The 16952-nt window shown below is 40.3% G+C and overlaps 1 protein-coding gene across 1 annotated transcript; it reads right to left on the bottom strand.

Annotated features, from left to right (window-relative positions):
• Nucleotides 1–486: 486 nt before the first annotated feature.
• Nucleotides 487–15799, bottom strand: MTPAP (mitochondrial poly(A) polymerase). Its single transcript, XM_086742085.1, is given in 10 exon segments — nucleotides 487–1058; nucleotides 1061–1373; nucleotides 3108–3181; nucleotides 3297–3389; nucleotides 4594–4820; nucleotides 6799–7010; nucleotides 11798–12022; nucleotides 12347–12580; nucleotides 13110–13282; nucleotides 15631–15799. Coding segments are annotated over 10 exon segments (1749 nt in total). The 5' UTR covers nucleotides 15785–15799; the 3' UTR covers nucleotides 487–1014.
• Nucleotides 15800–16952: the final 1153 nt, after the last annotated feature.

Raw genomic sequence — 16952 nt, forward strand, 5'->3', positions numbered from 1 at the left:
CAGATGGTCAGAGAACTCAATGAGAAGCACTGACTCTCGTTGGCCCAACTGATCTGAATGGGGGACAGTCACTGTTCTTCTGAATATCTGAAAAAAAAGGCAAGACTGAAAACAGAACTCCAGCATGATACACGATTCCCTATGGATCTCTGCAAGGGACAGATCCCTCTACAGGGGATAGTGAGAGGAAGGCTTTGGTGTTGCCTAGCAGGCAGCAACTTTGAAGAGAGTGAGGAGGCAAGAAGGGCATGCAAAAACTCCTGCCTGAACTTGAAATACAGGTTTCAAGTGAAGCTGAAGGCAAAATGAGAAACATGAGTGTATATACAGGCGTGTGTGGGAACCAGTCCTACAGGTACACACAAGAGAGTTGACTGAAGAATTTTGAGATCAGCTGGTAAACACAAGAGCAAACCCACTTTTTCAACACAGAACAGTTGCACTACCCTTGGAGAGCAATGCTTTATGAAACTGCAAACCCTACTATCTAATTCCATTCTCTTTATTTTGTCTTGGCACTACCTACATGAATGGAAAACAACTGGAAAAATAGATACATGCACTTTGGTTTTACTGGCTTCCAGAACATGATTGGAATGGAAGCAATGATTCTAACATTCATCATCTTTTAAACTGTAGTTTCACTGAAAGGTGGTTGTTTCTTTGAGCTTTTACTTAGCAAATCATTTGTATGTTAGCCAACAGAATTCACAAAGGCTCTTTTCCCATGCTGCTCCTGTCAGTCTTTTTATTTTTTTGAAGCATGCCCAACTAAAGGCTACCTCCAAAATGTATCTGTAAAACTTGCATTTAAATGCTCTTCATTCATAGAACAGATGGAAAAGTGAAGAGTAAGGAGGAGAAAAATGTACAGAAAGAAAGCAGACCTGTACAAAAAGCATCACAATGGAAAAAAAGGTCATTTGACTTTCCATTTCACCATACTAGAAATATTAAAAGTAATGTTCTTCGGACCGTGTGTCACATTCAATTCCTAAAACAGAATATCAGCTACTATGTTTCTGTGCTGAAAGTCATTTTCCCACTGCTTTTTGTAGACTGTTTGCATTATTTAACTTTAAAGAGTCCAAGAGGCTTCTAATTGTTTCACTTCCTATTCCTTTCATCCTGTTCTTCACCTTGTTGGGATTACTTTTTCCAAATGGTATCAGTAGGGCTGCCAGTCCCCAAGGCTCTTTATTGATCATTCGCTGAGTTTTATCTTCCTTCTGTAAAATCCAGGCACTTTCTCTGGCCATAGCTACAAATTTCTCCAGCTGTGGCTGATTAACATTCTTGCTGATATTAAGGTCTTGTTCAAAGGGATTCCAGATATAAAGAGGAGACGACTCAGGTTTATTTACTTCCTTTCCCTGCAGACAGCATAAAGAAAAAGCCAAAGTTGCATGTATGTATTATAGGCTGAGCAAGTAACAAATCACTTGAGTTATTACATTAGCACTAAAAGTATTTTGACCTAGTAGAGAACTTTTTGCATTAAAAAAAGGTCATTATTAATCAAGTTAATTTTCCTGTCAAACTGACTGTGTTACTCCTGTTCTCTGAATCCTCTTAGTGCTAGTTTTCCTTGCCACATTCAGCTTAGATTTCCTTCAAGGCACAGAACACACAACTACAGCTTAGCCTGTCTTTTTGGCCACTCTCCCATTTGCTTTTCCACAAATCTCAGACCTCACTCATTGCAGCCTCCTACTCCTATCTCCATTTGTCTACGGGCAGCACGAGTGTGTCACATTAAGCTGCATAGCCCAGTTTGATAAACTACTACAAGCACTTAGACGGCTCAAACCATACCTCTCACAGTGCTCTTTAAGAGCTAGTACAACATAACAAGATTACTGCCTTGGCTGAAACTCCTCCCAGTTCAGTCTGTCTTTTAAGTACAGAAGTATTCAGGTCAGGGTCCACTTTGGGGCACTTGGTATAGTACAATGCATATTGCTGACAACTATGTAGTTTGCTACTTAAATGCACTTCCCTCTCAGTGCTTATCAGTGCCCCTTAGCAGACCCGCTCTGTCTTACACAGCCTCTGCAAGCCTTCCACCGCAAGCTCTAGCAGAAGCCCACCAGCTAACGCTAGTCCAGCAAGTGTCCATGTACATGCTATGTACTCTTGCCCCAGGGCCAAAAGGATTGAAACAGAAAAACAGCAGCAGAGCACAGTTCCCTGACCAGCTCAGGCTCCAACATGTGTATGCCTTTGCCTGCCTTTATAAAGCTTAATGGCAAACAAAAATTCTCCAGTTTAATGAATTAGTTTCTAGATCAACCTGCAGAAGCAAAAAGAGCTCTTCTGCTCGTAATCCACAGTGGCCAAGTAGGAAAAAGAACACAAACAAGAGTGTCCACACAGCAACATGGCACTAAAACTCCCATCCTGTAAGCAGGAACAGGTGTGAGTTAAGATAGTTACATTTATATATATTTATTATACTTGCACACATATATCAATAAAAAGCATGACTTAAACATATGAAATAAACCAAAGTGATAGTGCAGACCTCTTGGCAAGCACAGAATCATCATGTTATCTGTCATGCTTACTGAGTTTTAAGTACATTTACTGTAGGCTGATACAAACTGCAGCAGGAAACTCAAGTGCCAAAAGCAAGTTTCAGAACTCAGCTCTAAGTTTTAATGCAGACACTGTTTGGGTCTGGACTCCCAACTTTAAATGTAAAGCCTGTTTGTGTACAGGGTTTGTTACAGACTTTTGCTATGACATACATCATAACATTTTAAAAATCTTTCTCTCACAGAAGCAAAATAGCTTCTACTTTTCAAAACTGTCACTTTTATTACAGGGTTTTCGAGAAAAAAATCATACAGGCTTAGCACTGGAGTTTGTGCTTTCCAACATCCCCAAATAAAGACATTGTAAATGTTCTTAATGGTGCTGTAAGTGATTAGGCTCCAAGAGGAAAACTCTCCTCATTCACAGAAAGGAATCAGTTTCTGGATACAACTCATTTAAATGGACTTTGTATATACAACTAAAAATGACAGAAACTGTTGCTTAGCCTATGTAGTTCGTCAAACAGCAGAAATTCAATTGATAATTATGAGAGATTAAAATTCATTTACCTTTCGAAGATTTATAGAATTCCTTCTGAAATCAAAGTTTCCAAAATATTCAAAAAAGTCACCCAACAATACATCTAAGGGAAAGAAAAACAATATAGTCATCAGTAATATTAAGGAAAAAAATATTTTCTATATGCTCATAAAATTAAAAAAAGAAAAAAAAAAAAAGTTGTTGGAAGATTTACCTACCAAGTGTTTCTGTATTTTTCGTAGGTTTAATCTTGCTTAGATCACTAACAAATGAGCAATCATACCCTCCAATTACATGCTTGTCTTTTTCATCTGAAACAAAAATTGCAGGCATATTTGGAAGTGATAAACAATAACATGCCATTGTATTTAACAAAATTCAGATAACAGGCATAAGTGAATTCAACAAATGCTATCACATTAAGTAAATCAAATTAGGAGTTCACTAGTGAACTTTCAGGTTAAGACTCAACTTAAGTGGTTAAAGATTTAAAAGAAAAAAAATAGTCTATGGACAGGCAAAGGAAAAGGAGCATGAGTAAATGGCATATTTTCAAAAGCCTACAGCAATAAGGTATACAACATCTTTGTATCTCTGAAATTACTTCTTTTCAGTAACAAACCTGATATCTCTGCATACAGAGCTTTACTATACACTAAATAGCAAAAATCTCTGAGGTTAATACTTACATGAAGGTTTAAAAAAAAATCAGATCCAAAGTGTCCACCATCTTTTTTCTGAAAAACTTCAGAAAATTAGGAATATTCTTGTAAAATTTCAGGACAGGTCTTTTGTATAAAAATTCTATAGAATTCTGATGGAAATGTTTAAATTGATTTTAAAGCAACTGAACACAGACCTTTAAACCTTTTTCTCCACTCAAAGCTTCCATGGAAGCATGTCAATACGCAGAAGGCATGAGTGAGGAATCGAGAACTCTATGCTTTCATTAGATTTACTGAAGGTAATATACTCTGAAAGCTATGTTTGAAGCAGCCAGAACAGCTTGTTTGCAAAGATATAAGAATTATTTGCAGATGGCCTGAACAGTCTCAACGATATCACAAATTGTGAGGAAAAAAATGTTGCCTTTCTTTTAAACATTTGGTATCTATAAAACAATAGACATCATATCAATCTGCACAAAATCCTTAACAACTGCAGAGACATTTGAGACCCTACAAGTCCTCTAAAAAACAAAATACAAAATAAACAAAAACAGCCAGCATGGGAGCACTGAGCAAATAAACGACTTAATTATCTGAGGCATAAAACAAGCCTAACCTCTCTAAATAGAATTTAGTATTGTATTGAAAATTTGTCTTTAAAAATGCATTATTTTCACAAAAAAAAAAAAAAACAAACAAGTAAAACTTGTGTATTCCCTCAAACTTAAGGCACACATACTATGCATTAGTAAGTGAGAGCATAAAGTAATTGTTTGACTTTATCCATCACTTCACAGAAAACAAATGTGAAAGTCATTTCCATAAACACATAAACAGCTGTCCTTACCTGCCAGTTCTTTAAGCTGATCTAGTGTTGGAATGATAGGTGGTGATCTCTTTTGCAGAAAAAACATGACCATCATGGTTAGGGAGAAGTTTGTAATCCAGCTTCCAGGAACACTATTTGTAAGTCCATGAACACGGGCCCAACATCGTACACTGAACACCAGCGCTCTTACACGGGAATCGAGACAGCCATAGATATACAAGAGTTCTGAACTTTTTATAGCAATGCTGAAAAAGAAATGAAAAGTAAGCGACACGTAAATGAGAGAATTGTCAAGTACCACATAAAGTGTTGTTCAGCCCTAGGGCATCAGTTATAGAGGAAAAGAGTATCCATAAAAACAACCCCACAAAACACATTTAACTTTTATGCATGCAAAAAAATAGAAAAGAATGCCTGAAATTGTCCAGGATTCAACACCTGGTAGTTTTTCATAGTAAGAACGATAAAGTTATGAGTAGATAACAATACTGGATTTGCACTGTTTCCTATTTCCTTGCTCCACATCACAGTGGGAAATAAAAAGAAAAAAAAATCAAACCAAAAAACCCCATGATCAAGTAGTCAGGAGTGAAACTATGCAGAATCAAGGTGAAAAACATAATTTTGCCACAATTGCCTGTGAGGTACATTAGGTAATATTTCTATTGTAATAAATAATAAAACACAACCAGAAATTCTTTTACAATTTTAATCTAAAGAGTAATCAAATAAAGCATTGAAAAATACATGAGACAGAGACACAATGAAATCTGTAAAACAAGTCCATTTGGTAATTTTCAAATGACCAATGTTTGGTCCTGCTGAAAAAAAAAAAAAACAATTAATCTGGAAGGCTAAAGGTTTTCAGATGGATCAGGTTTTGATCCTGATCTCCTTCATCATATGGTCATACAAACATTCATGTAGTGTACAAATGAGGGGGCAAGAAAAAGAAGAAAAATGGAAACATGATGTGAGAGCAAAACTTAATTTGGGGGTCAGTTTTAGCCTAAAGTTGCTTGTTGAACTACAGTTGCAGGAGCTTTTACTCCAAATCTTGCACTGAATTCTTCTAAAAATCCACCATGGCATTTTGAGGAAGTTTACATATCAAAGTTTTGTAACATCCAGACTTCTAAAATTTCAACTGTGAAGTGACTCCTTGTGTCCAGAGAGGTTTGTTATTCCTCCAAACGATAACAAGAAAACACACACAGTCCCAACCATCCAAACTATCAGCAGAGAATTACAAGGAAATTTGCACAGAACTGCATCCTGACTTTCACTGTGGCTGCACATATTAAAGTAATTTTATTGTAAGATATTTGCTCAGTACTGCCTTAACAACTCCTGCATATTCTAAAATAGAACTTCAGGTAATTCAGAAAATTCAGCCTAGGATCTAATTGTATCTGATGTAGACACTGCACTAAAACTAAAAACCTGCACTAAAAGTCATATCAAAAGTATTCTGAAAGATAATCACTCATATTTTACTATGTCCTAACAACAATGAAAAGGGTTTTCGATTATGTACCCTTAATGCCAGGGCTACGGGCGTACACTGGATTAAGGTCGTTATTTCTTAATAAATTAAGTGACAGTAAAACAAATTATATGGTTTACTATCAACCAAATGACAGCAAGCTGGAAGTGGAAAAACAGATGCAGAGAGGTATTTCTGAGAAGCCTGCTCCCTCTATTGGGCACTGCTGTGAAAGGTCCTAAATGACAGTAACACTTCAGACTCCATTTTCTGATGCAGTGAGTTAATTTAGCATTCAAGGTACATACAGGTGTATGCAGGCCCTTAAGAAGGAAAAAAGGGCACCAAAATAACTAGAAGCCCAGTCACTGAAAATTAACACAATGAAGCTGCTTACTCTGAAAAGCAATCAAAAGAAGGCTGTGCGAATACCCATATACGTGAAGGGAAGAATGACTAACGAACACCACCTTCTTGCAATTCCTTATAAGCCAATCCTACCGTACAGAGCAGTTTTCAAGCCTTCCATTTTAGCTAGCAAGTACTTCCTATGCTGGAGAAAGATTTTAATGTGCTTAAGATATCAAAGTTCTAGAAGCCAAAAATATATATATTTTTTTTATTTTCAGAGCCAACATTCACATTTGTTTAGGAGTAGACTAAACAGTTTTTATTACAGGTTTTCAGAACATAAGTACTTTATTATTCTTCCCAAACTTTTTAAAATCAACTCTCACCTGTTGCTCACTGACAGATCACACTGGAATCCTGTCGGTTGGTGGGAAAATTTCACCAGCGGGCAGCGAGCATTGAGTATCTTCTGCACACTCATACATCCAGGACCGAAATGATCAAGGCAATCACCGATCACAGAAAGAATTTTCTGAGTTGCTAATCTTTCAGATGGTAATCTTTTCATCTGATACTCCATTTCAAAGGGACCTTTTTTCTAACACAGAATTTTAAAAGTAAGCTGTTAGCTCTGGAACCAAAGAGACATGTAAGAATACTTCTGAAAGACTACAACAATTTGTAAAGGAGTTTGTACAATTAAAGACTGAAAGACAAGAATTATTCAAAGTAGCCTGCAGAATTTAAAAAAAAAAAAAGTAAAAATTATTGTTTTCTTTTTTGTATTCTTTTTCAGTGATTCAATTTTTCCAGGTTAACAGTGATCAACTTACTGTAAAGTCACTTGTTCAGGCAAGGGTATTATACTACTACATCTCACTGTTGCCTAAAACAAGTAATTCTGGAATTCCCGAGAGAGCATGTATGCTCTGACTGAAGAGGAGCATACAATTAAAGAGGGGGAAAACACAACCAAACCACCATTCATTTCAAACCACCAGTAATTCAATTTCAAATCAAAGAACAATGTGTTATCAGTGAAACAAGCAGCAGTGTAAAGGAAAATGTCTTTTTCATTAAAAAAAAAAAAAAAAACTTAGCATGCAAATTACTTAATCCTTCAAAACTAAGACAAGATATAATCTCTTCACATCAGATAAAGTTTTTCTGACAAAAAAAAAGTTGAGATGTATTCTCACAAAAGCAGAAAAACTTATCTGTAGGTCTTTTGAATCACCATATTTGTAGTTCATGCATCAACAAAGTAACTTCATATCTATGAAACCTCTGTTCTCTTTATAGGCTCTCTCTGGTTTTAAGCCTCAGATAATTTTGCTTGCTAATCCAATACTTGACAGTGACTTATCTTCCCCTTAGAACATGTCATGGGTGAATGCATACTATACAAAAAGCATTATGCTTGTACGAAATACAAATAGAGGACGTTACCTTTGTTGTCACCAGGTTAGTGCAAAGAAAACATGTGCTCACAGACAGGTGAAACAATTCAGAAGTTACGGACCTTGCAACCTTTCCCACAAACTAACTTTAGGTACGGAATTTCTGAGTTGCTCTGGCAATCACTGAGGTGACTGTTCCTGCTCTCCTCTTGCCAACAGTTCTCCAGCCAGCACGTGTGTTTGAACATACTGGGACAGAGGTCCCTAATCCCACTTGGCTGCGTAGCTGCATGCTACAGCAGGGCTGGCTCTGTAACTATCAACACTGAGGTAGGGAACAGGAAAGAAAAGATAGTGACTTGGCCGATGTGTAGGTGTGCTGGTGTTCAGACCTTTATGTTTGTGACAAAAAAAATCACAATATGCCTTCCCAGACAGCAGCTGAGTATCTCTCAAAAGCTGAATGAAGATTTTTTTGTAATGATAAAACAGAGACTCTTAATAATTGCTAGGACCTTCATGTATAGCTTTGGTGCCATCTGGATCGGATGAAGTACTGACACACCACCAAGCCTGTGGTTCTCTCCTTATTCTCATCATGTTGCTCAAAACAGCAAATGTAGATAAAGTGAACTATTACTTTGGAGCTGATATAGTACCCTCAGCAGGAAGCATAACTGTTTTAATGCAAAAACAGTTACTCTAAAAATATCAGAGAAATCTGTTTTAAATCATTCACTAATCTCTCAAACTGCTCGCATGTCCAAAATACCCTATCTGTGGTCACACCCTGTATTGCTAATCCACTCTTAGTAAAGGATGCTCCCACTTTTGCTGCATTTTTAATTCACAATCAGCAATCAATTTACCAAAGACTAAAAAATTGTTATTTAATGTAAATAAGTGCTGAAATGCCTGCTCCTCCTCCATTGCTAGTACCTCCTGACAGGCTGCAATAGTGCAGAAATCAGAATGTACCCTTTTCACTGCTCCACTATATCATAGATCATAGAATCATAGGATGGTTTGGGTTGGAAGGGACCTTCAAAGGTCATCTAGTCCAACCCCGCTGCAAGGAGCAGGGACATCCCCCGACTAGATCAGAATCTCATCCAATCTGGCCTTGAACGTTTCCAAGGATGGGGCATCCACCACCTCTCTGGGCAACCTGTTCCAGTGTTCTACAACTCACACTGTAAAAAATTTTTTCCTAACATCTAAACTAAATCTACCTCCCTCTATTTTAAAACCATTACCTCTAGTCCTGTCACAAGAGGCCCTACTGAACAGTCTCTCCCTGTCTTTCTTGCAGGCCCCCTTGAGGTACTGGAAGGCTGCTATCAGGTCTCCCTGGAGCCTCCTCTTCTCCAGGCTGAACAGCCCCAACTCTCTCAGCCTGTCCTCATAAGAGAGGTGCTCCAGCCCTCTGATCGTCTTCGTGGCCCTCCTCTGGACCCTCTCCAACTGGTCCATAGAATCATAGAATGGTTAGGGTTGGAAAGGACCTTCAAAGGTCATCTAGTCCAACCCCCCTGCAAGGAGCAGGGACATCCCTGACTAGGTCAGGTTGCTCAGAGCCTCATCCAGCCTGGCCTTGAACGCTTCCAGAGATGGGGCCTCCACCACCTTTCTGGGCAACCTGTTCCAGTGTTCTATAACCCGCATCGTAAAAAATTTTTTCCTAATTTCTAATCTAAATCTACCCCCCTCTATTTTAAAACCATTACCTCTCGTCCTATCGCAACAGGCCCTACTAAACAGCCTTTCCCCATCTTTCTTGTAGGCCCCCTTGAGGTACTGGAAGACCGCTATCAGGTCTCCCCAGAGCCTCCTTTTCTCCAGGCTGAACAGCCCCAACTCTCTCAGCCTGTCCTCATAAGAGAGGTGCTCCAGCCCTTTTATCATCTTCGTGGCCCTCCTCTGGACCTTCTCCAACTGGTCCATGTTCTTCTTGTGTTGGGGGCTCCAGAACTGGACAGAGTACTCCAGGTGGGGTCTCACCAGGGCAGAGTAGAGGGGGAGAATCACCTCCCTCGACCTGCTGACCACGCTTCTCTTGATGCAGCCCATCTTATAACTAAAGCTACCTCCCCTTGTCTTCACTTGTTCTAAGACAGCCAACTTATGTATACTAGTAACATAGTTTGCCAGGGAGAATATAATTTTCCCTATAAATCAGTGTCATCTATACCACAGAATCACAGCTCTAAAGTTCACAACAGAACTTCCATTTTTACAGAGGATGAATACTAAAGAAAACAGCTAGTTACAAAACATGCTTTAAAAATAGACGTTTTATACTTGAAAGATTTTTCCCTCAAAATTTAAGAGGCAACTTTACTGTTTAAACGTAAAGGGTTCCTAGATTTTAACACTTCACACACACGATGATCCTGCTTTTCAGCTGACATATTTGCTTTCACTGTGTTTGATCACTGCAATAGTATTGAAAACTATATACATTTGAAGGGATATTTCTTTAAAAATAAAGTACATGGCAATACACATTTTGTACAGAAAAGCTGAGTGAATTCACAATCTTCAAAAGCTTAAGCTCATTGCCTTTTCTTTTTTTTTCTCCAAACTATGTGTCACCATACAAACAAAAAGAAAAGTTTTCAAAATGCCAGAATCACTTACTTAATTACCCATTCAGAATCCATGAAGAATCCCAACTTCTCCACAGGGCATCTCTGATCCAATTTTCCCTTCTCATCTCTCTCTTTCATATTTCATTCTCCAATCCAAAAGGACATTTACACTGTCCACAGTCAAAAAACAGCAGCAAGACGTAAGAGCCTTCCAAAAAAGCCTTGTCTAGTCCTTTTTGACTCTCTATACCTACACATACAAGGACTGAGACACAACCTACTCTAAATAACCATAACAATTTGCAGCTGCCCAAATCCCAACACTAAAAATGTGAACTTGGTTACATAGTGCAGATTTCTGAATCGTAGTATGGGTTAAGACATGATTAAAATGACATTAAATACGCGCACTGAAAAAGGCAATAATGTTGACCAGATATTGCTTACTGGAAGTCTTGTAACCCTCCAAATTCTTGAGGTATTCCTGCAAATTCTGTACTTTGATCAGCAAATTCAAGTCTCCACACTTGCTTACTTAGTGCTTACTGTTGTACTATCAATGAGGTATTCAAATAATTATGAAGTATCTTATGGAAAGTCTGACAACTGAAATATCCGCACTATTGATCTAGCTCAGTTCCTGTTTTCCTCCTGCGACCTGGTCCCCAAAACATCTACAGTTCACATATACCAGCTTATCCTCAAGTTCCTTTCAGGAGTAAGCCAACTAATTCCCCTCACAATGAAAATCAGGTTATTATTTTCTCTGGATAGACAACACAAATATTAACATGCGTGCCACCTGCAACTACTCAGCGATACTATCCCAGGTCTTAAACGTTCACATCTCCACACACTCTTACTTGTGTGTGTATATAGGTGCTCCAGTACTTAATTCAATAACTTTTCTGCAGCATGAAGTCAACTCTTTAAACTGAGGAAAAGAACACGACAATCCTCCCAAAATGCACATATACACACACACACACAAAATTACCATGCTTCAGAAGACCCTAAAAGTCAAAGCTGAGCTTTGAAACAGCATGAATGAAGCCCAGCAGCTCCAGTGAAGAAAACACAACAGTAGGATGGGAAGGTCTGACATTGCTGAATCAGTTTCAGAGCATGATGAGATTTTTCACAGTGAAATTAATCCTAACAGCACAAAATCTAAGCAAACACCAAATCATTCTCTTCCTATTGCAAGAAAATCTCTTTCTTGTCACATGCAGCTTTTGAAAGTCTTCACATCCAAACATTCAAATAAACTTGTTCACAGTCTATAGTATGAACTCATGTAAAATCTAAGCATAAATAAACTGGTTCCTGTGTGTGAAACAGCAAATGAGCTGCTCTGCTGAAGAAATCTAACAGACTGAAGATGCACAGCTTACCATTTTTGTAGCATGCTTTTGTATATCATGGAAGTCCAGAAACATGTCCACATCACATCCCAGTTTGCCAAAGGTGTTGACTGAAGAGCCGAATGGCTTTACCGTGCTGTCTGGAAAATACGCACGTGCGAAATCCCGAACCAGAGAACAGGCCAGAAACCGAAGCTTGATATTTTCTTCTGTAAGCTGATACTCATTCAGTAGAACGTACATCTGACTGCTTATCTAGTTAAGGAAATAAACATTATAAAAATACAGTGACCCATCTTCTATCTATATTTTCATCTACTTAATATCACTGCAATTAGAAGATCTTTTTTTTTAAATCTCAAACAGATTTATTTCATACAGAAGAAATAATTTTGACAAAATTGCCAATTTTGTCTATTTGTTTCAATGTAGGAGAATCATTCACATAAAATGCTAACAAGGTTCACTTTTAAAAATTTTAATAGAAATAAATTGCTTTACAAGTTGCACGTGACCACTTGCAAATCCAAAATAGACATGGTTCATTTTTAACTGAGAGATCTAAAAACCTATACTTACGCTGTCTGCATGACAAAGCTTTTGAATAAGCTCTTTCACTGGAATGTGAGACTGAGGAGAGAGGTGAACCGGTATCTCTTCAGCAGCTTGACTCATTGGGTTTTTCAGCGTGAAAGTAAAAAGTCTAGATTTAAATGGGACCACATGATGGTCTGCAGCACCTGGGATTCCAATAGCATCCTGCAATGAGGCTATACTGTCCTTTTCAGAAAATTCTATTAAAGCATGGATACCCTAAAACATTAAGAATGGAAACAGGCAGGGTTAGATTAATGCATGCAAGCCTTGAACTGATTGTACTGATATTATTCAGACGTTCCTGGGAGAACTGAGACAGTTTAATAAAACAGTCTTGAAGCTGAATGCTAGGTTCTGTACCTCAACACTTTTTAGACACTATTTCACAAGAAGTCAGAAATATTTAAGATAAGTTATTCTTGGCAGCAAGCACTAAACATAAAAGTTCTAAAATCTATTTATCTTCATGACTGCAATGCTCAAGAAGCACATTAAGAGCTAGCTCTATTGTTAGAACAATGAATAGTGCTATGTAAAAGTTTCAAAGATTTAGTGCAAAACAGGGTGCTACCCATTCCTTAGAGGTGTTGCTTAGCTGACTTATTTATAAAAATCTGTTGCTCAGCAACTTGTAAATATTAACAAAGATATAATTTGCTTAACTTGCATGTATGAGGCCTTGACCAGATGCTAGTATTTCTTTTTGTCTAAGTCTAGATTTTAGTTTACATTGTTAATTACTTACACGATTTTCAAAAAAGAAGTGACTATTGATGTTTCCATGACTAGATAAATACTGCAATAATTTTTTTTCATTAAGTCTTGGTGGGCACTTAATTAAAACAGTCCGTTCTGCTTGCTCCGATCGTTCTGTTTGAACCTCAGTGAATGTCTTCTTTCTGATATTGACTTCAGCATCTGTGAGAAGAAACAAGCATCAATGTTTTTCTACATAAGCAGAAAGATTTAAAACTTATTTTAGTACATTTAATCTCCTCCTCTGGGATTGAAAAACTGAACAAAAGTTTGCCCTTCCTCTCTAAAAGGGTCACAGGAAAGGAGAAAACAATCAAGACTGAACGAAAGATGCAAACATAAGTGTATTTCTCTCACAAATGCATACATTTGTAGGAATAAGGAATAGAAAATGTAGGAAGAAAACAATACTGACTTCCCTTGATGCCACAGTAAGCTTGATAATACTTAGGTCTTAGGTCTTCTTTGATTCACTGTTCACTGTTAAAAAACTCATCACACACAGTCAAACTCCACATACAAGTCTGGAAATACCAGCTAGGGTATGAGGCAGAGCTAGACCTTTCGCAAGCTGCGCAGAAAAGAAGACATCTCTCTCTGCCACCACAAAACCGGCACTTTCACCTTCGGAACAATTCAACACTTGCTTATTTTTACAACTCATCACCTTACTTTACAGTAAACTCCTACTCAAAATTTTCATTTAATACTATACTTTCATCTATTCTACTACAATAAACCCACAGATCAGTCATATCTCACCATACTACTGGCAGTCTATGCTGCTGCTGACAGCCTACAGAATCACCATGGAAATGAGACGTGCTGGAACATCCAGAAACAGAGAAACTTTTTCTTGGTTGCATACAGGCAAAGGGGCCACGTCTCAAATTTGAAATCATAACCACTTCCCTGCATAACTCTCAAACTAATCCAGTAACGACACCACATTACCAGAGCCTGTGAAGCTGCTCCCTCTTAATGCTGCCATTCGTAATTCAGACTGGGAAGCTCGAGAACACACAGAGCTCTTTATTCTATGTTTTTTATTTTGAGGAATCCACGAGATATTGTGGCCTCAAGACAATCTTAACTATCATCTAATAAAACTTGTTAGTATTTATTATTATTTTTAAAAAATATTTTATTTTACAAGTTTATTACAAGCCTCTCATACAGGCTTGTAGATAATAAATACTCAAAACAGTTGTTTCAATAGCTTAGTTTTATATAGCGCTGTTCATCGGATGACTACAGAAGCACTTCATAAAGATGATAAATATCCTATTTTCCGTGGGGGCAGAGAAGTGTGAAGTGAGTAAGATGCAGAAAGGACAAGTCCCATGGATCAGTGACACAATCAGAAGATGAACCCAGATCTCACTCACACTGCTCTCTGCGCTAGGCCAGAGCGTTTATGTGATTCTCGTCTGATTTACTACCTACACGTGCTTAGAGCAGCAGACGTGCTCTGACGTCTCTTTCTGGCTCTGCTGTCATTTGCACAGTCCAAGCACAGCACAGATGCAGCTGATGACATCCAAATGGTAGTTATAAGCATTTTAAATGCATGAGAGGCAGTCCACTTTGTTTTCTTCCCCCGTTCCACACAACATTTCTAGTTAGTGGCACAGTTTCACAATCACTTTAACCAAGTATACGCCAGCACTGTTGCTGGAAGAAACAGCTCCATCCTCCACATGGTGCTTGCACATATTCTAGTGCTGCCCTCTGCACGCTGACGCTAATGCAAGCATTTATGGAGTCATGCAAGCAAACCAGGCAAGACTGATGATCAAATTTATACACCAAAACAAGAATGATTAAGTGCAATCTTGAACTGTTCCTTAATCCAATTTGTTGCACAAGGATATGAACACCAAAAGACTGCTGGTTTTGTGAAACTGCGATAATACAGTCTGATCTTCTCTGTTTAAAAAATGGTTGCTACCTAATGTTTTTCAAGCTCTGAAACATAAACTTAAGTATAAGCACAGGCTTTAAGCTCACAACTGCATTAACGGTACGTTACACGGTACATCCAAGTCGCAGCACATCACCAATGGGCACTCCTCAGTAGTTCTTGGCTTGTACCACAAACACAGCATCAATCAAACGTTTCCTATGCTTTTTTTAAAGGAGTCCCTCAGTATAACCACCGTCACTTCATTTACCTCTAGCTGGCATCTACGTTTAATAAACCAAGTCCTAGACAGTGAGAGTGGATCCCGGCCTCCTGGCCTACACCCTGGCGCTACGGCAGGGTAAGTACAGGCCGACCCCGCTGCCGCCGGAATGCCGCTGGGCAGGGGCTCCCCGGGCCCCGAGCAGCAGCACATCCCGCCCGGGTCACCGCTAGCGCCCCGGCGCCGAAACACCACAGGCGGCCACTCCACTCCCCACGCCCTCGCCTGACCTCATCGCCCCCCGGGAGAAGCAGCCGGGCCGCCCTTGGTCCCGCACGGCAGCCAGGCCCAGAGGGGAACGCGGCGCAGCCCGGCCACCCCTACCTTCACCCGCCTCCTCGGCGCCGGCTGCCTGCGGCGCCCTCTGCACGGCGGCGCCGGAGGAGCCGAGGCGGGCCTGCCCGCCGCCCGCGCAGCCGGGGAGGCGCAGGCGGCCCCGCAGCAGGGACAGCGCCCGCCCGCCCGCGCGGTGCGCCATTACCGGCCAGCCGGCAGCAGCCTGTGCGCAGGCGCCGTCCCCCGCGTTCGACGGCGGCCGGGGAGGTTCAGCTTTCCTCTTTCTGTGGCGGAGCGGCTCCCTGTGCACCGGTTGACCCGGGGTTATGGGCCGGGAAGGGCTGTTGGTGCCGCCGAGGCGTGTGAGCGCCGGCAGCTGCCTCCTCTGGCAGGAGGGAGCAGACCTGTCCGGCTGGCCGGGCTAGGCCCGAGGCGTGTGGGTGCGGGCTGCCGCCTGCCCCAGCACACCGCGGCCTGGGCCTCCTGCGTGCCCGGCTCCCAGGGCCTGCGGTGACCCCTGGCACCATCCCCACCAGCCGAGGGCAGGGGGTAAAGGTGGGCGTGGAGGTGAACCTGAAGGGGAAATAAAACGTTTGCCTAGTGCCACGCTAGGGATGGAAGAGTGAGGTTACCGTAGAGGCAGCGGTGTGCACCTTCTGTGGGATTGGAAGGGCGCTGGTTGGGGCGCAGAGCTGCGGGGCAGCCGGGAAGCTGTCGCTGGTCTGCTGCATCATTCCCTGGATGTGGAATGGAGCAGACACATCCTCTCTTCAGTATTTAAAACTTGTGCGTACATCCGTAGTATATGTCAGGGGCCATGTGACTGCTTTGTGTGTTAGCAGGTCTTCACTGCTGAGCTACACTCTTGGTAGCCTCCGAGTAAGTCAGGGTCCGTAGGTAATTGCTACAGCCTTATTAACTTTGTTTTGTATTTCAGAATGATCCAGAAGATATAGAGTAGACTGCTTTTAAAATACTGCCTTTCCATTTATATCCTATGTAAGCATGCCATGGAGCAGAAACTTGTGTTTCCTCCATCTCTCTATGGTAAGTGCACAATTTTCCTCTGGAATTCATTGATGTGGGGAGAGAGAAACTCCTCCTCTTTTTCCCTTTGAGGCTGGTCTAAAAAAGGAAAATGGTTTCATTAAACCTAATTGTGGGTTTAGGAAAACTAATAACCCAAGCGGGTTCCTGAAAGAGGAAGGTGTCCTAGCATGAGAGCTGCTGCATGTTAAGGATGTGTTACTCAGCCTTAGCATCCTACCTTCAAGGTGCTGCCAATTCTGCCCTTCCCTAGGTCTGGCCTCTCTCCTTTTTACCTCTCCTGTAGCCTACCTTCTTCCTCAGTCCCCTTCATTTCCTTCCTC

Source organism: Chlamydotis macqueenii, chromosome 2 (genome assembly GCF_036417535.1).
Source record: "Chlamydotis macqueenii isolate bChlMac1 chromosome 2, bChlMac1.mat, whole genome shotgun sequence".
Taxonomy (NCBI): Eukaryota; Metazoa; Chordata; class Aves; order Otidiformes; family Otididae; genus Chlamydotis; species Chlamydotis macqueenii.